The 25,344-nt window shown below is 43.3% G+C and overlaps 1 protein-coding gene across 2 annotated transcripts; it reads right to left on the bottom strand.

Moving 5' to 3' along the window:
- Positions 1-1,037: 1,037 nt before the first annotated feature.
- On the bottom strand, positions 1,038-24,624 carry Trpv5 (transient receptor potential cation channel subfamily V member 5). 2 transcript variants are annotated; one of them, XM_003475300.3, is made up of 15 exons: positions 24,299-24,624; positions 20,450-20,547; positions 20,160-20,282; positions 19,560-19,697; positions 19,178-19,276; positions 18,879-19,051; positions 18,335-18,481; positions 16,834-17,046; positions 9,160-9,246; positions 8,988-9,064; positions 8,595-8,760; positions 8,330-8,396; positions 6,380-6,648; positions 2,827-2,933; positions 1,038-2,360 (listed from the first exon to the last, which is right to left on the bottom strand). In XM_003475300.3, the coding sequence occupies exons 1-15, from the start codon at positions 24,409-24,411 to the stop codon at positions 2,048-2,050; spliced, it is 2,190 nt and encodes a 729-aa protein (XP_003475348.2). In that variant the 5' UTR covers positions 24,412-24,624; the 3' UTR covers positions 1,038-2,047. The 2 variants fall into 2 exon arrangements, with proteins under 2 accessions (XP_003475348.2, XP_063105769.1); XM_063249699.1 differs by lacking the exon at positions 19,178-19,276 and having other exon boundaries at positions 1,055-2,360.
- Between the last annotated feature and the right edge of the window lie 720 nt (positions 24,625-25,344).

Consider the following 25,344-nt stretch of genomic DNA (forward strand, 5'->3'; position numbering starts at 1 on the left):
GTGTACCAATATGTTATCTTTTTGTATATATATGTATGTCTGTGGTCCCCTACTGTTGGGCATGCAGCGCCGTATTTGTGTATCCAAGTGAATCTGTCTATGGTTTCACAAAACCCTCTGACCTCTTTGTCATTCAGGACAAGAGTCTTCTTAAAAGTTGTTATGACTAATGTGACAGTAGAACTAAGATATGAGGACTAGGGACAAATAGGAGGCTGTGGAAGAGCACTCATCATGGGTATCTTGGATACCTGGTTCCAAATTCTCTTCCTAGCAGAGATAGTTGGTCCTTTACTATTGTCACATACTTCACAACTCAGTACAGAGGCAGAGAGTACATGTGGAGCAGGGTATAGAGCATGAGCACCTCAGGAAACAAGGCCAGAGCCTTTGCCTTCAGGCTCAACAATGATTAGCTGCAATACAGACACCTGAAGGATAGAGCAGGGAAGGCGTTAGAGAAGAAATCAGTGGACCACTGGAACATTCAAAGGAATAATTAACTATGCACGTCAAAACAAGGCAGGATGAAAATGAAATGCAAATCTTCAAATGCTGACCCTCAAAAAGTAATCTCAGGCAACTCAATGACAATGAAACAATCCAACTTAAGGCAACAAATTTGAGTAAGCATTTTCTAAAAATTTATAAATGTCCCATAAACAAGTATGTGAAATTATGCTTGATACTCTTAGACTTTAGGGATAAGCAAATCAAAACTATAATGAGAGTCAAAGAGAATACACCATGGTGAAATCCGAAAATCACTGTGGGAATTTCTCAAATATAGAATTGCCCTGGGTCCCAGTGATCCCATCTGTCGGTATGGTCCCAAACAAATTTAAAGAAGGAACTTCAATAGGTATTTGAAATTCCATTTTTATAGCAATATTATTCACAATATAAAAAAGTAAAAGTAATGAACCCAGGTGTACTCTGGTCAATCAATGAATAAACAAGAGGGGTGTGTGTATGTGTGTGTGTGTGTGTGTGTGTGTGTGTGTGTGTGTGTGTGTGTTGTACAGAAGGAAGCATCATTTTCTATTAAAAAGAAATGAAACTCTGATCCCACTACAGAAGGTCAAAACCTTGATAATGTTTTAAAAAAAGGTAGGCACATTGGACTGTGGTAGACACATGGAGTACACAGAGAAGTACAGTTCATAGAACGATGTTGGATACACCGTTATTGGAGACTTGAAAGAGAAACAGTGGGAAATTATTGCTTCACAGGTATAACTTTTAGTCTGTGATAATGAAAAATTCTGTACAGTGTAACTGAACTGAAATTGTGTAACTGAAAATGTATTTTATACCACACAATCATACATCTACAAAAGATTAAAATGGTAGATTTTAATTCGTATATTTTACCACAAAAGAGAAAATGCAAAGGAAGCAAGGATAAAGAACTTTTCTTGTAATTTTCTAGTTGCTTTGGTTGCTAGATAGGGACAGAGTCCTAATGAGTTTAGGGAAATAAGAAAGACTACAACCTCTATGCCATGCTTGATCCTTCTTATATATTAAGTCCTTGGGAATCAGACAGGTCCCACAGATTACTACCTTCCAGTGCCTGCCTGGGTCAGAAGAGAGATGTTCGGACATTGATCTACTTTCCTTTCCTTATGGGTTATTTGCCAAGGTCATGTTTGTTCAAAAAGATACCTGCTTACAAGAGACAAGCAAGTATCTTTTTGGACAACGTGTTGATCTCCTGTTGTCTTGCCTTGAAATCCTATGTCACTTGCATTTTCTTCTGATCTGCTTCGTTCTGTTCTGTTCTGTTTTGTTTTACCCTCTTTAACATAAATTTCTTAAGATAGAAGATGTTCAAGATCCTGTATGATATATGCTGCTACATGACCATTTTCTCTCTCCAGAGATATGGATGGGAAGGGTGAGATAAGACTTGTCAGGAATTACTCTGGATATACTGTTACATGATTGCAAGGCATGAAAGCTAGATAATTGGATAAGCAAGCATCTCCTTCTCTGTCTCACCACAGGCCACCTTGATTCAGACCATGAGTAACAAAGATCCAAATTAGAAATTGAACACCTCTTCTCCATCCCCCTCACCAACATCTAATCCAAGATTCAAGTGTCCCAGATTCAAGTGTCCCAGTGTGTTTCGACGAACAATCTCCCAGCCCCAGTGACTGCTGCTGCTGTGGGATGTGTTCCTGGATAGAGAGGAGGCCTGGGGGGCCAGGGAGGGTCTTCTCAGAGCCTCACTCCCATTTGCAGAGAGCTGTTTCTCTGAAAGCTGCTCTTGCTCCTCTTCCTTCTCTGAGTTTTTGAAAGCTTCCACATAGCGAAGCACTCGCAAAGGATTCTGATCATGGTGGGTTTCAACCCTGGTAGGGGAAAGGAGAAAGAACTCAGTTAACATGGGCAGAGATGACGGAGCACAGAGAGACACAGAGATGAATGTGGAGGAAACAGGATCATGAGTAAAGAGAAGGACAGGAGCAGGCTGGAGCAGGAAGAGAAACAGGGAAACGTAAGGAGAAGAGGCTTGGAGTAGAGACAATAATGAAATGAAATGGGCTTTGACAGATGGGTTTTGGAAGGGAGAGTCTGCTGTCAAATATGTGAATGTGTAAAAAAAATAGAGATTACCAAGAACCATGAGTACTATAAGCTTGAGAAGGTATTATTCAGGAAAAGCATGTGAGGAGGAAAGAGAGCCAGGTCAAAAGACAAGGAAAAACATGAAGGGCAGAATCAGATTCAAGGCACTGAAAATAGGAGTCAGGAAGGAAGGAAGCTGAGCAGAGCTGTATACCCCCCATGAAATCAAACACTTATCTGAGCACTCACCGCAAGAACCATCGGTCCCCCAGGCCATAATCACATCCACAGATCCCTGAGCGGGGCCACAGGAAGCGGGGCATCTTCCTTTCTAGTAGTACTGTGGTGGCTACGACCTGGAGGGAGGTGACAGGTAAAGAAAAAAACTTAAGAGACAGTCATGAAGTTCAGAGAGATGCAAGGACACCAAGGGAATCCAAAGCAACCTATGAAACGGGGCCCCCAAAGACCAATGGTGAGGGCCACTTTTGTATACCTCTACTCTCTCCAAGACTGTAATACTCTGCTTTTCTCATCAGGAAAAGGATGCCATTTTGTGTATTGAGTTACAGAATGACTCCTCCATTATTATTCAGATTCATGGAAAATGAGTCATTTCAAACTGATCTCTTTTTCTTCCTCATAGGAGAGCCAGAGAGCAATGATCATGATTTAAATAAAATGATTAAAGAGACCACTATGATTTCAGGGATGAAATGATGACACTCCATCCAGTTCAGGAAGCTGGCAGCAAATTAAACATCATTATGTTAAAATAGAACAGTGTTGATTAACAGCTGACGCTTGACAGGGAAATTTCTAGAACTATGCCCATGTTCTGTTCTTTGCCAAGCTCTCATTAATCAGTTAGAGGAAATACAGTTTTTCAAGCATCTCTGTGGCATACAACTAGGAAGGAGACGTAATATCTGGGATAAAATCAAAAGTAAAAACTGATCTCACCCAACTAGAATGGTATTCTAAAACCAGTTGTATGAAACTTAAGAAATTTCAAATGTGAAGTATTTTATTTATATTTATGAAGCTGACTTAAATTGTATTTCAAAGATTTGAGGTAATCATAAGCATGTGAAGATGCAGTTGTATATTTGACGAAAGACTTAATTTTAGAAGCCATTAACAGTAGTATTAAGTGCAAAGTGAGGAAAAGCGTGAGCTCTCTGTGGACGATGTTGCTCCTATCACATCAGGGACATTCAGAGGACCATGGTCTACTGACACACTGACAGAATATAGTCAGGCTGGGATGGGGCCACAAAGTCTTACTGACTGAAGGGGCTGACAATCCACTTTTTTGGAGCGAGGGTTTGAACATTTTATAAGACTTTTATTTTAGCCTCAAAGTTAAGAATAGAAGGGAGATCATAGATTTGATGTACTATGCTAATTTCAAATCCACTCCAAAATCCATTAACTGACAATTTTTAAAATAGCCATTTCCCTATGTTATGTTCTTCCACTCCCTGGCTGTCTCAATACTTCATTCTCAGGTTTTATAGTTGTGCCATATTCCCTCCCATCTCCAGACTTCCAATCATACTGTTCTATTTTCTGGATGGCTCCTCTTTTCTTCAAAAATGATTTTTGTGGTTCCTCTGCCATCAGTCAGCCTCTCTTCCTTTTGGGTGTCAGAGCCCACCTGTCCTTCTCCACTCCAAGTTCACTGGTTTTGAGAAGATGGGTTGGATCTGGTCCTCATGTATTAATCTTTTCACTTTACTGGACTGAAGAAAGGAGACCTCATTGTCATTGCTGCTGCCACCACCACTCTACTCTTTGGTTTTACTGAAATTCAAAGATGGTCTAGGATCCTAACTCACTGTCAGAACATGGAAGTGAAGCAGAGTTTTCTGGAGTTAAAGATGCCTCCTGAAAGCCTACAGAATCCGCAGCCTTGGGAGATCCACTGGATGTAACATAAATGGGGCCCTTGGGATTGTGCAACAGTGGGCATTCACTTACTCCTTTTGGGGTTTGAAACTTCTACAAATTATCTTGACAGCATGATGGCAGAACTTTGCTTAGGAAAGAGAGTTGGGAAGAAAGAGCACAGAATAGGGAAACACACAGAAAGTGTGAGATGGAGATCTGGTTCTAGCCAGGCATTCTTGAATGTGATTTAATTCTCTAAACTTTCCTCTTATGAGAATTGATACTTCCTCCTTCTATTTCTAAAAATAATAAAAATAAAAATAAAAAGTCTGTTTGAGTTTTGGGTTCTGTTTCTGTAATCATGACTCCTCATTGCTATAAAAGCTGACCTTTATCCTTATCCATTTTGGGAGATTCAATATTAACTAACACTCCAGTTAAGGAGGAGGCTTTGCAATGTTATCCTTCCCTGGACATGTTTACCACTGCAGTGGTGTAACCTTCTATGAAGTTTCTTCACATCTGTCTTTCCTTAGAGATGTAGGTTGTGCTCCTGCTTCCTCCCCACCCCACTGGTGACAAACCTATGGCATCCATGTTGTTTTAATTTTGAGATAAAAGATGATACTATATGAGTTGCTTTTTCTAAACTGAAACCTTGCATTTGGGTTTATTTGCAATGTTGGCACTTTCCAATAAATAAGTGGGTTTTGGGTTGGAGTTTGGACACTTGTCTCCCAAAGGGTTGCCATCACAGTCCTCGATATTCCACAACACACAACATTTTCTGAAGGATACTGTCATATGATACGAAAGAGTGGTAACCCATACACAGAAGGATGTGTTTTCTGGTGAAGTAAAGTGAATTTTCTGGGGCCAAAGGATGGAATTATGGGAAGGTAGGTCTCTATTTATAAACATTGTCTTAGTTACTTTTGTCACTGCCGAGACAAAATACTAGACACCCACAAATTAAAGAAGAAAAGGTTTACTTTAGCTCAGAGTCCTTAGTTCCCTGGCTCCAAAGCAAGGTAGCACAGCAGAGAGGTATGGCAGATGAGAAATAATTCACCCAGAGCAGGAAGCAAGCTGTGAGTAACAGCAAAGCAGCACCAGCAAGTCTCCATTTACTTTCCATCCTAGCCAGGGTACAAGCCTTTTGGATGGTGCCAACCACAACCAGGGTGAAGCATCTAATTAGCCAGAGCTATGCTAAACCAATCAATGGACTAATATAGTTATCATACTTGTAATGCATCTTCACACACCTTTAATATGTATTCACATACCCTAGGTCCAGCCTCCCCCAAAAGCCCCACCGATAAGCACATGAGGTTTTGGGGACATTTAGATATAAGCCATAAAAAACAGAGCCCTGTCTAATGACAAAAACTTTCAAAATAGAAAAATTTCCCTCCCCTTCGCTTCCCTTCACACATATAAGATAACAAGGTTTTAGTTACCATTAAAGAAGAAAATAAATGTCCCTTGGATCAACGAATGATTAGGCTGAGTAATTAGAATTCTTATAAGTAACTTTTAATTTTTATTTTAAAGACATGATCACGGAGAACTAGAGACTTCTAGATTCAAATAAAAGATAAGGTCCAATGTTTAAAAAACAGAATATATAAGAACAAAAGGATTTCTAGTCTCCAAGCAATTCAAGGAAGAACAGTGGATCTACTTTTCATCTGTAATTAAAGTACCATCTCCATCTTCCCTTTTATCTGCTTCTGCCCTTCCTACCCATCTATGTATACTCAAGGCTTACACAAACCTTACAGAACTGATAGTACCACCAAATGATAGCCCTGACTCTCCTAAGAGTGGCCCATCAGAACATACCCCATTTTGACTTTTCTCCCTTATCCCTGACCCTTAACAAGACTGACACTAATAAACTCACCTGGGCCCTCCAGAGCTCATCTCGCTCCTGGGCCACTCGCCAGTGGGTGTCGCCCATCATGGCGATGAACAGATTGAGCATGAGCAACGTGGCAATGATAGCAAAGGTAGCATAGGTGATGCTGTACATGAAGGGCAGATCAACGCTGTAGTTGGCAGGGCCATCGATGATGGTGAGGAAGAGCTCAAAGGTGCTGAACAGTGCTGTGGGATAGTTAGAGAACTCCCCCAGACTGGATGGATCCTCTGTCTGGAAGATGATAAAGAATGCTGCTCCACCCAGGAACAGGGCATGGAGATGAGGAAACAGAGATATCACCATAAGCATGAGCCTGGTTAACACCCATTCCACCTGTTTTGCATCTTCTCTCTTTCTTTATCACTCTATCTATCTATCTATCTATCTATCTATGCATTTACACACATGTCTACGTGATTGCAAACTCACAACTAGAGTTACTTGTAGAACCAACACTAAGATTTCTTATTACTAATTTGATTATGATGGGTAATCACAGTTAACATTCAGCCATTTATGAAAAAAAATATGTGTGTACATGTATATGCATAAGATGTCACCTAATAGGTTCTTACATTTTTGGAAACCAAATTTTTGAAAAATAAATTATTAAAATTATGCATGAAACCTTCAAAGCAGAGCACATATAAAGCATAAAAGAATTTGTTCCATCTTCATCTTGATGCCCTCTAGATAGCCATTCAGCAGGCTGAGCTTTCCAAGGTGACCCTGGACCATCACTATCCCTGATGAATTACCCTTCCTTAATATGTAGCCTACTGGATGCTTTTTGGTACTCGCAAACTAAGAACAAACCCTAGATCATTTACATGGCTTCTCTTTCAATGGGGAACTAAATAAGAGTAGAAATAAGGTCTAATACAAAGAACTACCTTCTTATTTAAGAAAAAATTGAGGAGAATGATCAAGAAATGACCATTTAGGGGATTCCAAGTACAAGACGTGCAGGAAATCATGCTGTTGTCCTTGCTTTGTATGGTAATCTGTATATGTGCAGAAACAGTTGGAGAGGAGAGGAAGAGGAAGGGTACATGGTACTCAGAGGAGCGGAATATTCCAGAAAAATCACTACAGTTTTACCCTTTCATACAATAGATCTTGCATTGAACAAGGATATTTCTGGAGATAGTGTAATACTATGTAATACATCACAGTCCTTTCGAATTAGAAGTGCCTTTGAAGCCTACATCCAGGGAATGAGCAGCGTCAGAGACTGAGGACTGAGTGAGAGTCGCTGCCATCTTCCACCTCCCAGAACTCTCCTGTACTCTTCCACACCCTCACAACACCCCCTGGTTCTCTCTGTCTGTCCCCTCCTGTGTCACTCTTTCTTTTGCTCCCTGGCACTCTGCTGTACCTTGACTGAGTCACTGACTGTTCCGGTTGTTTTGGTCTCTTTTTGCCACTCTTCGTCTTCTGTTTTCCTGTCCTGCTCAAACTCTTCCAATTTTTCCCATACATCTTTTTTTCTAACATTTTCAGTTTTGTCCTCAGCTTTAAATGAACACATACAGAAAGAAGGCACATTCTATATTCTGTATGCTTCTTTATTTTTACTGTAAACAGGAGATTTGAACTAGTAAACATTGAATTGTCCTTGTTTGCTCATGTAATTTTGTAACCTTCTCAACTGGCCCATCCTTCTTGTTTACTATCTCCATCTCCACAAAAGTTTTTCTCAACCTCCCCATTAAAGGTCTTTCAGGGAAGGTGGTCAGTGAATGTCATTGCCTCAGAATACACAAGGCTACCTTCTAGACCAAACTGGATGGTCCCAAGTCAAGGGTTAAAGATTACTTTCTAACAAGAAATGACAAAAATAGAGTGTAGATGAGAACTGAGAGCTATAGTATAATTAAGTCTTCCTAAGACCTGGATCCAATGTCTTGGATGTAGGCATAGTGCTCCTACCTGAGGCAAATCCCAGGATGACCGTAGCCATCAGCCAACAGAAACGCATTAGGTCTCCAAAAATCATCTACAGAAAATAGAGATTAGGACGAAGGATAAGACGGTCTTTTTCACCACTGTCTGAGCAGCTATTGCTGGTGACTCAGGAGGTCCTTGTAGTCCCACCAGCTCCCTCCTGAGCAGCTGCCCCTCTTTGCACTTGTCCCGATCCCTCTACCTGGGAAGGTCGGGGGCTGATCAGAGGGAGGTTTGGGAAAGCACTCACCTTCTGGATCATAATGGTGAAGGGGCCCAGCATCTGGAGTCCTCGAGCAAAGTACATGACACTGCACCAACCCAGCACCAGGGCGAAGGACAGGGGCACCACCTCCCCCTGCACATTGGTGAGCCGCATTGCCATGGTCACCAGCACAAGAGAGGCATAGCTGATGCTGGGGGGATGAAAGAAGTAAAGAGTGAGAGGTGGCTGGGGACATTCTAGATCCTCGATAGCAGGGTGTTGACTTGCATGTTACCCACTCACTCAGACTTAGTCTCAACACCTAAGGCACACATATGGCCACAGACACAAGCCTACTGGAGATAAATCCTGGAGTAAGGGCCATGTGAACTCCAGATGCCTGAGAAGAACTGGAGTTTTGAAGGAGGAGATACTCACATGATGACATGGAATGGGCCCCCAAGGACCGTCTGTCCAAAATATCGAGACGCACCCACCCTGAGTATGTCTGGGATCTGGAGAAAGGCCAGTAAAATGCAAAGACAACGTAAATTGCACTTCATTCAAAGTTCTGCCATAATACCCACAGCCCGAAGTCCCTGCTTCTCACCTCTACAAGCAGGATAATCACAGCTCCAGTGACAGACACTAACTCCCCTGACAACCGTATGTAGTCCTGGTAAGTCACATATGCCTCCTATGGAAGGAAATTGAGGACAAGAAATCTTTCTGATTGGTCAAATCCTGCGATCTAAAGCTGTCAAGCTCTATGAACAATAAAGAAACCCCTGCCCACCATCATCAACATCACTCATGTTTCAGTTGTTATTGTCCTTACTCTTATCACAATATGTGTCCAAAATTTAAGGTTAGATGTCAACGGCCATCTAGCAATCACTTCCTCTCTATACACTGTGAGCATCAGTTGATGATATGTGTGTACTGAGTGGCAGTGAACACATTTCAAAGCACCAAGTTAAGAAAGCCAAAGGAACAAGAGTTTTTAGGGTCTTGGGATGGTTTCAGCTTTGGGGAAACCCAGCTGCTCCCATCTGACTATAGCTTGCACTTCGCAGAACACTCTGTAAATGTATCTTACAATTCAGGATCCAGTGTAGACTCAGAATGTAACATCCCTAATGAGACCCATGGACCCACCATTGAAGATTTCTGAGCCTGAGATTTATCACCTATAAAATGGTATTTTAATGCTGCCTCCCAGAGTTACTGTGGGGAGCAACTTGTTTATATATTTGGTTGAACTCTGTAATCCATAAAGTGCCATAAGTACATTCATTTTCATTTTAATGTGATATGGCAGTACAGAGTCGGGTGGTAATGCACTGGAAAAACTGTCTGGAAACGAGTTCTCTGGAAGCTTCCCTGCCTATTCTGAACAGTAGATGGAGAAGGTAACAGTATCAGGGTCCAGGTGAGGAGACGACACCCCACTTCAGTGCATGTTACCTCAGAGTCATGTCCTTCAGCATTGAAAAGATATAGTGATCCAATTCTACATTAATAATCCTTTACCTTTTTGAAGTCACAAACCCACTTGAGATTTAAGAAAGACAACAAACACTTAGTTTGGAAAATATGTTCAACAGTAAACACTTCCCAGAGGAAATGGTCTGAAAATAATTCCAATATTTAGGCAGTTATGCTGCTCTGAAGTTATTATTTTTTCATTTGTTTTAGCAAATCGCATTGGACTCTCTTTCTCCTGTCCTGAAATTGAGTTCACGGACTGTGCTTTTTTTCTTTGTCATAGTCTTTGCATCTGCCATCTCCTTCTTAGACTCACATGGTACGAGAATAATAATACATTAATTTTAGGATAACTTTCAATCTGGAAATAACTGATTCTATGTCACATATGTGTCTGTACAAAGTAGTTGAATTAATTTAACCACTTTTTATCTTGGTCGAGTACGTATGGAAAACTGTAATCCTTTCAACTAAGAAAAGGAATTATATGCAGAATGCAGCCAAGATACTTGGGAAGACCAAAGCGCCCCTATGGGCCAGCGAGGTGATGGCAGGTGGTCATGTAACGCCTGTTACAGAGCCCATTGTGGACAGTGCAGGTCCGCAGACTCTCCCTTTGTGGCTTTCCAGCACCAGCAGCTCTTTGTTCATTTCACAGATCTCGTCACAGAGAGGTGTCCCCAGCACATGCTCGCCAACGAGTGGCTGAGGTTTCCAGACAGTGCAAGCTTTTGCCTCAGCTCTGCTGGGCTCTGCCCTGGAGTAGCTGCCTGAAGACTTGTGCCTGGGGTCCTTCCCCAAATTAGCCTCGAGGTGAGAGTCTCCTTCCTGCTGAGCTACTAGACCAGTGCTTGGAACTTTTAGGTAGTATTTTATATGACTTTTATAAAATCACTCTTTGGAAAACAAAATAATATACGGTGTGTGTGAAAATCTTGCCATAAAAACATTGAATTAGGGTATTTAAGTAAGTTGGTTTTGTTGTGATTTTAAAAGGAACTGTGATGTTTCATGTTAATATATCATGTTGCCTCTTGGTTTAGAATAGCTAGTCTTTGTGGAAGTAAAAAAAAAATTAGTGTTTTAAAAATGGAAGGTGGCACTGAATTACATTGATTGCTTTTTTGATATTCTGAAAGTTATAATAATGATTCTGCGTAATCATCCTGACACCCCTAAAATTAAATCCTAAACCCACACAAGTAATGAATTTTTAGAATTGCATTATTTGGGGATCTTCTAAAATGTATGTATCCTCCCAGCACTTCTCTATTTTCTGCCTGTGCAGCTGCCTATGGCTCACAGGGCAAACATGCAGCTCAGATGGTTGTGGTTCTCTAAACCCTTATTCTAGCACAAGTTCTCAGGGAAACATCCAAACTTGATTAGCAAATAGAGATATTAGCATGTGATTTTAACAGTGTGGGGGCGAGATCAAAACTGGAAGGCTTTGGGAAGTAAAAACTGGTTGTCCCAGGGAATGAGACATGGGTTGGAAGGAGCCACAGTCCAGGAGGCGATGGTTGCTCCTCCTTAGATTTGTCATTTGATTTTTAAATCTTGTGCTTATATTGTTTTCATTAAAAATATTCCTTATGAGATAAGAATAAGAAAACACAGCTCAGATTACAAATTTGATGCACGAAACCCTCACTGCTTGGACCTCTGTCCCACATCTTTACATCTTGTGTGAGTAGTGCCTGCACTGAGCTTTGAGGGTGTTGTTGAAGTAAGCCTGCAGGCAGGGTGAGCCCTTTCCTTAGAGCACCTTCTGCCATCTCATCTGTCTCCCTCTCACCCTTCATTATGCTTTGAGAGTCAAGACAGACCAACATCCTAGTGGGTCTGCTTGCCTGTCCCTCTGCACCCAGCTCAGGATTCTCTCTTGTAGCCCCCTTGCTCCTCATTCAGCACACAGCAAGTGTATGTGTACCCCATGTCTCTCCAGCAATCTTAAGGTTCCCTGACATGGACATCTCACATCTACTTTTTATTCACAGTGCACAACATGATGGTGCATACCCAGAGTACAGAAAGAAGGAAGGAAGGAAGGAAGGAAGGAAAGAAGGAAGGAAGGAAGGAAGGAAGGAAGGAAGGAAGGAAGGAAGGAGCAGGGAAACAGCAGATTCAAACTGAGTATGATCTGAGAGTTATAAAAGGGAGGTAAAAGAGACAATCAACAAGTGGGAATAGGAAAATCTATTTGGAAGCAAAAGGAGAAATACGCAACTCATTGGGCTTTTCTGAGATTTCCAGATTCCTAGTTTAGGCCTGGCTAATACAAAAAAATACTCTACCAATTCCTTTAATAATAAATGTCTTCCAACAATGACAGGCTTTTTTTTACATTACCACATGGCTTAGAATTTAAGAAGTTGTCAATAACCAGATCCCCTGCAAAGGTTGAGCTTATTGCAGCTTTTTGAGAAGCTGCACTAAAGGAATTGCTTGTATTTACCTACCAGTGAGCTGTGCTCAATCAGAAACTTGCCCAAGGACTGGGCATTACTGGTTTGGAGGAGCTACTCTTCAGGAAGAATGAGAGTATGGGCTAACCTGGCTAGGGAGTAAATGGCACCAGCACCAGTTGCCAAATGCAACCCAGACCTTTATCTCCCCCAAACTTCCAACTTTGCAAAGGAATAAATCCAAATAAAGGACTCCATAAACACTTACTAAAGATTTCCTCTGCCCTGGGCCCTGGGTTCTTAAGCAGGGCTGCCCATCATTATTAACTGGCAAGTTCTTGTCACAACACACATGTTCGAGCCAGCCCCAGGATAGATTGGAGCAACTGTTTGTATTTCTAAAACAGCTCTGTAGACCTGGCTGCCTCAGAAGTTTTCTTGGCTTCCCAGAGGAACCTCAGCCCTGATATAAGCTCAGTTAACACCTCATCCTTTTTCTTAACACAGGGAAAGATGATGTTAATAACTAGAAAATTACACTAACATATCTATTTATACCCTCATCTTATTTAATGTAAATGAACTATAAATTCTGAAGCCAGGGCCCTATCTACATTGTATTTTCCTCAGACTGTGTTTGAATTCCTAACACCTAGAATCAATGGTGGTAACTGTTTTTTCTTTACTAAATTAATGAATTGGTGAAATTTTTCTAAGAAAAAAAGGGGCAAAGGAGAGTTTGTGGGAATCTTTTCTTAGAAACACAAAGGATATGTGATGATGGAAGATTAATACCCTCATGCCAGAAACCTAAATGACCAGAGCAGTGGTACAGAACTACAAAATCTGGGTTGAACAGATCTGAAAGACAGAATCAGAAAGTTCTCAGTCCTAAAGAAGGCAATCCAGAAGGGCAGATACCTTACAACTGTGGGGGAGACAGACACCTTCTGCTGTGGGCCAGGCCTCAAGACAAAAGATCAAGCAAATATACTCACATCCTAAATAGTTCTCTTTTATCCTGAAGGAGCCTGGAGTCATCATCCAAAACCTCTATGGGAGAGTCACTGCTCTGTATGCATGCTTGCTTGCTACATGACTTGCTTTCCCATTTGTTCTTGATTTAATGAATTTTACCTGAGCAATTCATCTTACTGGTTGACCATAGTTCTGTCCCACCTTATGCCCAGCTTGAGAGTTCTCATGTTTTCCCCACCTTGGATCTTTCTCACATTGTGGTTTTACTCTATTAAAGACCCTAGAAAAGACAGACCCTTTGGCAGCAAGTCTTTCTTTCTCTCAATACATATATTCTGCTCTTAACTTTCATTGCTCCTAAATTTCACTCTTCTGTTTTAAAGAACACAAAACCCTACCAGACATAGTAGGTTGGGAGTATCATTTCCCTATATCAATAAGGCCTGGGATATTGGTATAGAAGCTGTTCTTTTTTGAAAATCAGTTTCCTAGGGTTCTGACATGCAGTCTTGCTTAAAAGTCATAGATCTCACAGAAGCTAAGATTTGCCTGAAGTCAGACAGCTATTTCACTTCTGGCTTAGTGCTAAAATCTGGTTAGTGCTAAAATCCAAGTCACTTGGTTTTAGACTGAACCTTCCAATTATCAGGGAACCTAAGGGAACTGGAACCCCAGTGCAGATGCTCTACCCACATGAAGCAGAAATGAAACAGAGGAGCAAATTAATTATAGTGAATAGAGTTCTTAGAAAACTCCAGAAAAGTATAAGTTTTATGGCTAAATGATGACTCATTTTAGAGTCATTGAAATATCACTAAAATTGGCTAAACTAATATTTGCATAGGTCAGGCTTTGAGATGTTTGTACTGCCTCATGTAAATAGAAGAGTTTATTTTTTCTAATTTTACATGTTTTGACATGTTGCTGCCAAGCTGCTCTCAGAACTCCCAGTTAACAGCAGGGATATCCAGAGTCAGATTTGGGGCCAGTGATTCTGCAGATCCTAAATGATGGCAGAGGAAAACTAGAATTCCCCAAAGTCCAGTGCTTCAAGGTTTACTAATATAACTGGCTATTTAAAGATTCATTTATCTAAGAAACAGCTCTACAGGCTAATTGAATAACAATTGCATTCATTCAGTCTAGGCACTATATTTATGCATTTTCATATTTCTAACACTTTTCAGGAGTAAAACAGTAGGGAAAAAGAGAGTTTCCTATCAATTAAAATTTTTGTGCAGTTTTTCAAATCGTGATGATAAATTTGCAAGCCCCGATCTAATCCAAACTGACTCACTACTGCATGAAAGGATCACAGATCTTCCCAACACTTAGGGCCGAGCATCAGAGGATAAGACCAAAGAGTAAGGACCTTTCAGTGATGTTCTTTGCCGTCTAAACCTCTTACAGCTGCATTCTTCAGCCTTTACTCCCTTTTCTCCAAGAAAGGAATATTTAATTGAAGAGTCTCCTATTTGGTCTAAAGCAGCTTTAACTTAAGCAAAAATGAAATCAGAAAATGGTAAGGAAGAATAAGGAAGCAATGAGAGAGAGAGAAAGAGACAGAAACAGAGACAGAGACAGAGATGCACAGGTACACTTAGCTATAATTATGCTTCACTTTGTCCAGTAGTGGCAAACCTACGCCATTTGTGCAGCCTCTGATGGTTTGTATCAGTGAGAACCCTGGAAAGTTTGCCATACTGCCCCATTCCTTAGGAAAGAGGAGGTGGGTGTCTCTTAAATATAATTTGACTATCTGTGCCAAAGGAACAAGTACATACTTTAATAATTCCTGTCCCAAAGGGAAAGTGGCACACAGAAGGAGACGTATGGTCATTAACTTCTCAGAACCATACAAGTCTTAGACCAGAACACTCCCCACACAGTATATGCATGAAGTCTCCAAGGAAGTGGGAGACAAAGTAACGCTGAGACAGAACACACCTGGTGAAATGTAGCCAGATCTGTGGGGTAAATCCAGACATTTTCAACTCGTTCACAGTATGCGATTTTCCCATTTTACTATTTCCCATTTTACTGTATTGTTTGGCCATCTCCTAAATGTCCTTATGTGATATCCATAAAACTTCCACATTCAGGCTTTGGTTTAGGAATACATCTCCTGCAAAGCAACCTGTGTATGTCTCTAACACACTCACACTATCTTATCTTAGCAGTCAACCTCACTTGTCATCCAGGAATTGCTAAGCATACTATGTCTCTCTCTCTGTCTCTCTGTCTCTCTGTGTCTCTTTCACTCTGTCTCTGTCTCTCTCTCTCTCTCTATCTCTCTCTCTGAAGCATAACTTTCATGGCTGAATATGGGGCATCTTAGAGTTACAATATCTTTGCATGAGGCAAACATTCCATCCTCACATAAGTCATCATTTGTATACTTTGTGTTACTCATATAAATAGAGTATTAATACATACATGTATGGAGGAGGGAGAGAAGAAAATGGGAGAGATGAATTATCTTTGTATTTTTACCCCCCTTTAAGTTATTTGTCTTACTCTTTCTCTGTTGATGCTACAGCTTTTGGTCTAATTTAGTTCAGGGATTTTGTTTCTTGACTGTATGAATTTTATCTTTTCCTTTTGATCCAACTTCCCCTTTTCTCATTCCATGCTGATCTATTCCTATTACTCCTCTATCCCACAAAGAGCCAACATCTTCAATCATCCAGCTCTTGTTGGTTTTGAAAATTCTTTCCCAGTGCTCTCTTTTGGTCTATTTTTCACCACATAGGGGCAAAAATCTTGGTAACTTCTGAATCAATCCCTCACATAGCTATACTAGCTAAATTCATATGCCCAAAGTACTCAAAAGTTTGTTCTGTTATATACAAAGGAAGACTTGCTTTCACCAAGAGTAGAGTTTTACATCTACTGCATTCCCCTAATCAGTCATCAGCTCAGGTTTTCAGGCTCACAACAGTAAGAAGATTTTAGAGATTAGTGAATATATCCTGCTATCAGCCCAATCATCCTTCTATTTGCTTTCCAGATGATGCATTACTACCAAAGAACTCATACTTACAGAAGGGCTGTCTGTGTTGCCCTAGCAGACCAGATGTGAACTGGGAATATAATTTTCCTCTCTTAGAACAATAAGTTTTCTTTGAACAATCATCATAAGCAGCTGGTCTTGTTTGTAAATTATAAGAAATGTAACAAATATATGTGACTACTAATCCCAAGTTCTCTATCAAAATGTCTGTGCAAAAATCCATAGCTCCCTGGATAGATGCTTTGCTATGGATGAAGCTCTGCCTCTGGCCTCCTCATCTCATCACCTGGTTATGGAGCCAGGCACTTCTGGAACCCCTGGGTGGACAGCAGCTGTCTAATCTGCAGCACCACCACCCTAGAGTACTATGCCTTCTAGGTCTTCTAAGAAGAGTTACCTGCAGTAGTTTCTGTTGGAGGATGGTGTTATCTCGAGAATGTGTGCGGTTGTCAGCTCGGAATTTGAGGGGGCGATAGACACAGCACATGGTGAAGCAGATCATGTAGAGGATGTACAAGGTACCCAGGATGCAGAAATAGGGCCGTCCGTATTTCCTCCACTTCAAGTTCACCAGCTCTTTCACTGGGGTCTGTTCTAGGATCTGGCGAGCCTGGCCACAAGGAGAGTGTAGCTTGGGGTGATCCACAGAGTAAGGAGTACTGGGTCCCACTGGGTCCCAGAGGAGGAGGCCAGTAACCATCATTTCCATTAATCATTCATTTAGTTCAATTAGACAATTCAAACTTTATGCTAATACTCCAGATAAACTACTACAGAAGTAAATGTAAGATATCATAGTGCTACTGTATTTCTTTCTTTGAAACTAAATCACTGTGTTTTAAGACAAAAGTAGTTATTAGTTAAATGAATGGAGAATTAAAGATCATCTCACGGGGCTGGGGATTTAGCTCAGCTGCATAAGCACCTGCCTTGCAAGCAGGCGGTTATAAGTTCGATCCCCGGTACCGATAAAAAAAAAAATGCTCAGTTAAAGATCATCTCACAAAGAATCAGAAGTTCCCAGGGAAGGAAGGTATGAGAAGCCACTGACCACTTGCAAATGAGTAGTTGGCAATGTGTGAGAATATGTTGGAATTTGTGAACCAAAATTACTACGATGGACAGAGCAAGTTAGAGCTGTACCATTGTGCCTCGAGAGTGCCACGGTAGGGAGACTGAATTAGTTTTTCCTGAATGAAATGCAAAGCAATTGGAAAATCCAAGCAGAAAAGTAATTCAGTTTGCTCTAAATGTCCTGTTTGACTGAAGAAAATTTGTTAGAGCACTTAGTAGATTGAGGGAATGGTTTAACTCTGATTTAAGTAGATAGTAAGAAGTTCAGATACAAAGAAGATGACAGATGGGATGGTGCATCTGAGAAATTAAGAAAAGGCAGCTTCAAAATATCTCTGGCCCATCCAAGCCAAGGGGACTCTACTGCCATTTTGCTCTCTCTGCACATAACACAGGCATAACTGTGTTATCATTCATTTTGTACTATACTGAACTCATTGAGCACTGGCACCATAGTTGGCTTGTAAACAGCAGGCAGTGTGATAGACAGGTGTTCAATATGCTGAAGAAAGGAATCAAGCAAGGAAGAAAGGAAGAAAGAAATAAAAGAAGGAATGAAGGAAAGAAATGCCTATTAGGAGAATTTATCATCTGAAATGTTAGAATGAGAAAAATAAATAGAAAGGACTGAGTTGCCCAGAGGGAAAGTGTAGTCAGGAGGTAAGTACACACTTGGATTTTCCCTGTATCTCTTTGGGACTGGTCTCATCTCCACCTAATCTAACACTGAGAGATTCTGGGGCCCAGGATATCTGCTGGAGACTGGGCTCTCTACAGACCCTAAGTTGCTTCCCCATGGGTCTGTGACTCCTTGACAGCCATACCTCTCGCTTCTTAGAAGAGACCACAAGCTCTAGAAAGGACAGCTCCTCTCCCCAGGAGTCGATCTCCGTGAGGTCATAGAGAGTGGATGTTAGGGGCCCACATGACCACTGAATGCGCTTCCGCTTCTGCATCAGGTGTTGGAACATCTGAAAAGGGAACAGGGGTGAAAAGAAGGTCACTGTGTGGAAAGCTGGTCCAGGACAATCATCCTGTGGACCAGGCCAGGAGCCCACTCTTGGGGCCAACCAAGACAATATGGAATTGTTGATCTTCTGTTTACATGAAACTTTTCCTTCCTTTGATTGTCATATTTATAGACACAAACCCCATTAAGCTCTGCAGGAAAGGTATAGTTGAATGAACCAAGACATTGGGTTGCTATGGAAGATATTCCCCACAATGAAGCACTTAGGACTCCTGAATGAGGGAAGATGAGGCTAAAGAATTTGGTGACGGAGTGGGAAGTCATTGTCACCTCCCTCTTAAGGAATGTAAGCAGAAAGGTCCTCAGGGAGACTCCCGAGGGCTGGGGGAGCCCCTTACCACGGTATTGCCCTCCACTCCAGCCATCTTGAAGGGGGTGAGGCCCTGGTGGTTGGGAATGAGCTCCAGAGACTGAAGGTGGTCCCCTCCATCATAGGACAGCAGCAGGTTGTACATTTGGCAGGCGAAGGTTTTGTTGGGCTGCAGGATGAGGATGTGCAGCACTGTGTTCCCTGGGGAGGGCAGGTTCTCATGTGGTCATTGATGTGATATCCTTGATGACTACATTCCCACCCTGTCCTCCACTCCCCCCTGAACCACCTGTACCATGCCAGTATCCACACCCATCTAGCTCCTACCCAGGGAGTCCTGGGCCCGGATATCAGCTCCGTGCTCTATGAGCAGTCGCACGATCTCCTCACTGCCCACACAGGCTGCAAAAGACAGAGGGTGCTCCCCTGGGACACAGAAGGGTCAGTGGCAGGAGACAGAGGGTGACAGGATGAGGGGGTGGTATCCCCCAGATGACTGCCTCCTCCTCCCTACACCCAGGCTGGGAGTTGGAAACACTTGTCCAACAGAACCAGATGAGAGGACAGTGTAGAGCTTGTGGGAGCATGGCCACTGGCCTTCAGTTCTGTAAGGACTGCTTCATCCCAAGATAGTCCACCTTAGCCATCCCCAGGGTCACCTTTCTCTTCTCCTCCTCCTCTTTCTTTCTGGCCTGACCCTGGCACTCACCATAGTAGATAAGGTTATGGGGGTTATGTTGGAAGGCAAGGCCTGTAGCCCTTGCAGAGACGCTGGCCCCATGGGAGAGCAGTGCACGCACCAGGTTCACATTCTGGTTCATGACAGCGATGTGCAGGGCAGTCTGACCTGAACAGAGAAAGCCGTCATCCTGAGTCTGTCACCTGCCCAGTTCCTGCAATAGCACAGTGAACCCACCCCCTGAATCCTAGCAGAAACTCCCTGGTAGTCCTCTGCCCAGAGCTCCACAGAATGGCCAGGGACTGAGGACCACTGTTCCCTGCCCAGGTGATTGTCCTCACACCTCCACTATTTGGAGCCAAGGGTCTTGCTATCAGTCATTCTACTGTCCCTCTAGGAGAAAGACATGGAGATATGTCATCCTCAGGAATCAGGCAAAGATTGGAAGGAAATACGAACAGCATAAGGAAATCATGGATGCTCAAGGTATAAAGCAGGACTACCAACTCATGGGAGCCTTTCCATCCTGACTCTGTGTTATTCCACCAAGCCTACCCTTCCCAGACTCACATGAAAAAGTGGCAGCAGTCCCTCCCATACCCAGTGAGGGTTACCATTCAGCAATCTCACCTACAAATGGCTCACACAGGGTGGGCTCCATGACCAAGCTAGGGGCGGCCTCCATCAGCAGTGTAGCAGCCTCCAGGTTGTCATAAAGGGCTGCTACGTGCAGCGCCATCTCTCCCAGGGCTCCTAGAATGGAGTAGCAAAAGAATACAAGGTACTTTCCATAGTCACTCAGGGAAGGGCTGCCTGGGCTAGAGATACCTCCAAGCCCATCCTTCTGAAATCCACCTCGTCCTAGGTAGGAGAAACAATTCCTTCCGCCTCACCTCTTTTAAATTACACTCTGCTCTCACCTTTTTGTCGAAAGTCACAGCGTTGATCCTGCAGAAGTCTCTTAAGGGTACACAGGTCATTTTCCTTGGCTGCCTGAAGCAGTGGAGACTCCAGTATCCTGGGAAAGGTGAACAGAGGTCAGACAGAGACTCTCACAGAGTAGCCATAAGCCAAAAGCACCAGAAGTGTCAGACTGAGAGAGATAAGACTTTCACAAATTGTGTAGAAAGAAACCAGCTTTGTCATTTTTTAGTGCCAAGGCTCCAGAGACTCATGGGAAACTTGGGTTTAGGCAGGTCTCAGGGGTTCCCTGGCTTTCCCCATGATTGTTATCATGCTAATTCCTCCCATGCAGGCAGAGCCAGCCTGGTAGCCCTGTGACTCTGATGAGTAGGTATTGTCGATTGGTGGTCAACTTAAAGACCAGCTGAACTGAATCAGCATGGTGCTGAGCACAGATGGCCCACCTGAGGACTGTTGCAGCAAAAAAGGAGAACTGGAGAGGAAAAGTAGCATTGTGGGTTCTCCTAAGCGTTGCTGTTGTTTCGAGCCATTGGTTCTCCTGAAGGAGCTTGTCATGCTGGCTCTTTTGATATGAACTCAGCTATTATCCTCAGAGGAGCTCAGGACCTTGTCACTGAGAATGGCTGTAGTTCACTTTGGGGAAGCTCTGGTCCTTACTTTGAGCATTGCTTCCTGATTCCAGAGGGGAAGGTGTTTAATCTCCAGAAGTTTGTCGCACTAGTTTCCTGATACGTACTCAGCTGTTCTCATCATCAGAGGAGCTGAGAAGCTCACTGTCACTGAGGAAGGCTGTGGCACTTTTCAGGGAAGTCCTGGTCCTTATTTTGAGTGTTGCTTCTTGGCTCTAGTACTGCTGGCACAGACTCTTCACTCTGTTGGCATAGACTTCTTAGCTTCCACCACTGACCTTTGGGCCTTCCCAATATAAATCCATAGGATAGACTTGCAGGGGTCATTGTTGTGGGATCTAGGTTTTCAGTTGAATTCATGAAGGTTCTTGCCATAGAATCCAGGACCTAGACTGGATTTTTTAGGTCTTTAGCATTGTGGACAGATTTCCTGTACTTTCTTTGTATTTGACTCCTTGGTGACCATAACTTATGTGTCTTGTGTGTAATTTTTCTCCTTGAAACCCCTGAATACAACAAAATTTGTACTGGGAGTGAGTCTCAAAACCACACAGACTTATGTCTATTGTAGTTTTGATTGATTGTGTCAACTTGAGACATTTAGAAGCTTAACTAAATTTGCTTAGCAATTCTATACCCTAGGGTGTAGAAGACCCACCATCGGCTGGCTCATCTGGATGATATAAAAAGAAATGAGGAAGGACAGATTTTCAGAGGAGCTCCAGTCTTTGTTTTCAGCTTGGACATTGCAGGCTGGTTTGTAGTGCAGGATTTTCAGCTTCTGCCTTGGATTCTTCAGATGTCCAGCTTAGATTCTTCAGCCTTCCACCGCAGACCCATTAGCACAGACTTTCATGTGACACTGCAGTAAACTCCAGACCTTGGACTCCAGACCTTCAGCCTCCAGCGTGCAGATACCCTCTGCACGTTTCCACATCCAGCTCTGTGGCTGATCATTGTAAGCCAGTCTTGTCATTTCTCATACATTTATACATTTTGTGTTGTATCTGTTTTCTCTGGTAAAACCCTGACTAACACAGCAAGATACTTAATAGGAGGATCCATTCCTGATTGAGAGGGCCCAATTCAGGACACGTGGTGAGGCTTTCACTGCAAAGAAGTCCTCATTGTGGACCACTTGGTGTTTCAGGATCTTAGGGAGGGGATAGAGAGAAGGAGGGGACATTATGAGCACCTCAGGCTCCTAGGTCTATAAAATCTGCTCTATGTATCCAGTGAGAGTTCAGAGATTGGAACAGTGGCTGGGGATTTAGCTCAGCAGCACAAGCACTTGTCTGACAAGTACAAGGTCAGGAGTTCAATCCCTGGTACAAACAAAAAATAAAATTGCTTGGAACAGTGGAGGTAGCCCTGGCTAGCTGACAGAATTTAGAAAACCTGTAGATCTCCGAGCTACTTAGCCTCCATGTGCTCTTTGGGGCTGCTAGATCTGAAGAGTGTGGGGTGTGCTATGGGCCCCATGTCTATTCTGGACTTTAACCTTAGCTGTAAGGTTCTAAGCACTATTGATAACCGAGAAGGATCAGTAGTGGGCTTCTGAGGGCTGCGGTCATCCCATAGGTCCTCTGCAGGTTAATCTTTGCCTCTGCCTCTGCTGAGATCCTAACAGAGTAGGAGATAAAGCTGAAGCCTCTCTTGCTAAACAGACAGCGTTGTCCCCAAAGTAAACACAGGATTTGGTAAATTGAGGGTCATGAGACACTGCTGAACAGACAGGCAGACACGATGAGTGGTACCCCTGATGTCCAGTCCCTCACATTTCTCATTTCAGTCAGCAGAGGCCAGTGAGCAGTTTTCTAGCTGAGGAAGCAAGTTTGTGTGCCCAGTAAGTCCCCTATTAGAGACCTGCAGGTCAACAATATGCCAGCCCTCAAGCCCACTGAACCCTGTGTCCCTGACCAGCCTGGAGTGGCCAGCACTGGATTCAGAGTTCAACCCCTGGTCAAAGCCCTTGTCTCTCTTACCCCCTTATCTCACTGACCCCTGCAGAGAGAAGGTCCAGAATCCAGCCCTGTTGAAGACTACCCTGGTCCCACTCTAATGCAGGTCAAAGTCCCATTGCAGGCGAGGATAGAGGCTACTGAGCAGGCAGCGCATCTACCAGGAGGAGAGCTCAGGGCACAACACGAATTCAGGACCCCCACTTAAGTTTATCTGGAATTTCAAGATAGAAATGGCAGGACACTGAGCCTTGCACACAGTGCTCTGAGGTGCAGTTGCTCAAGTTAGGCATGGCTGTCTGTTCTTCCCACCCCAGCCGGCTCCTGAGGAAAGGAGCTCCCTCACATTCAACCACAGAGGCTGCCCCTATGCACACTGCTCTCTCTGGGTCTGAACCTCAGGCCTGAGCCATGGTACGACCAACATTTGTTGGAGCAATCGCACCTGAACTGTCACTGCCCCTGGAGTTTCACATCCTCAGTACCTGAGACTCACAAGAGAAAGAACTGTACCCATAGTCTCAGCTACCTGAGAGACTGAAGTAAAAGGGATATAAATTCAAGCCCACCCTTGGAAACTTGGCAAGACCCTGTCTCAAAGTATAATATAGCATTGGCAATGTAGCTCAGCGATAGAGCAGCTGCTGAACTTGCAAGAAGACCTAAATTCCATTGCTAATATGGCAGAATAATAAAATAATTTTAAAAACAAATGCACAGAAAAAGAAAGAAAGAAGGAACAGACAAAACTGAATCTGGAACTCTTTCCTTGCCAGTCAGGTTACTCTCTCCAGCTGGTCACCTCCCGGTGTTACACTAACAAATTTCCCCTCCCCTTTTCCCAAGAAGTTTCATGCTCATGGTAACTCCTTGCTCTTTCTTCCACCAAGTCTTCTGAAGAAAGGGTGCTTCAAACCATGCAGGATCTGTCTCTTTCCCAAGCCACCTGCTCTCTAGCAATCTGATCTTGTCCGCCCTTCCAACCCTGCACAGCTGGGATCCTTTTCCAGTAGGAAGGCAGCTTCCAGCCTGTACTGTCACTCTGCCCCCTGTCTTTTCATAAGTACTCAAGATTTCCCCTGTTTTCCAATCCCAAATAACTAAAAGGAGGCCAGCTGTGCGCTGCAGCAGGTAAGCAGGAAGAGAAGGGGATATCTCAGAGACCAGCCCTGAGGTCCAGGATGCTATACGAGGGAGCCAGTCTATGGGTCACAAGGTTAGGGACTGGCACATGGGCCTGTCCTTGGCAGCCTACCTCTTCTGCTGCAGCATGTAGGCCTCATCCAGCTGCTGGTCACTGTCTTGCTCTCTGACCAGCCAGGAGCTTAGGAGTTTCTGGAACTGGATCCAAGGTCCTTTAGCCCCCATGTATCTTGCAGGAACTGGGAGGTGACTGGAAGCTGATAAAAGGAGCAGGTGGAGAAGGTAGCAACTGAGAAGAAGCCGGATCTGCTAGATCAGGCTCTGGGTGATTATAACTCTCCTTGATATTTGTGCAATGTAGATTATGCAGAGTGATCGTGTTGAGGGACTGGCCATCCAGCAGAGGGAGAAGCACTTTTTCTGGAAGGGGAGGTGCTCTTTATAGAGCACAGCCTGGGAGCACAGGGCTTCAGGAGGAGAGAGGGAAAGGGAGGGGCCTCCTGGTTTCCTGGTAGTGGGCTGGGAGCCCGTGATTGATGGGGGAAGGCTGAGGGTGGGCAGAGGAATTTGGAGAGGGAGCAAGGACAAAAGTGTGTCCCTCACACAAGGAGTACCGGACAGTAGGAAGTCAGACCTCCAGCTCAGGAACCAGGCCCATCCTGGTTTAATTAACCCTGATTGTTTACCCTTACAAAATCAGCTGAGAGCTCTGCATCCTGGTTTCCCAATCTCTCAAATGGGAGTAATAATTACACCATTCCATCGAAGTGAATGTAAAGTGTGACTTGTTTTAAGACCTCACCATCTGTAGATTCTCCTGCCATAGATGGGCTCAGAACCCCCAGTAGTTGTTTCTCTGAGCCTCACAGTTTGACCTCAGCCTTTCAGTTACCTCTGTCTGCCACCCAAAGCCTGTCACAGAATCCAGCTCAAATGAGTGTCTGGTTCTCCCCTCCCAAGGCTACACTTTCTGTAAGGGGATCTCACCCCTTGCCAGGTTCTGAATCTAAGCAGAGCCCACTCTCAGGTACCTGGAGATGCAGATCCCAGGAAACCCCCAAGAGGCCCTTGAGTACCCATGAGGCTGAGCAGCAGAAATTGAGCAGAAGTAGAGGATAACGAAATCTTGAAATTTTTTCCAGGAATGAGACAAAGAGT

This window comes from Cavia porcellus, unplaced genomic scaffold (genome assembly GCF_034190915.1).
Source record: "Cavia porcellus strain 051 isolate PalLab524CR breed Dunkin Hartley unplaced genomic scaffold, mCavPor4.1 scaffold_6, whole genome shotgun sequence".
Taxonomy (NCBI): domain Eukaryota; kingdom Metazoa; phylum Chordata; class Mammalia; order Rodentia; family Caviidae; genus Cavia; species Cavia porcellus.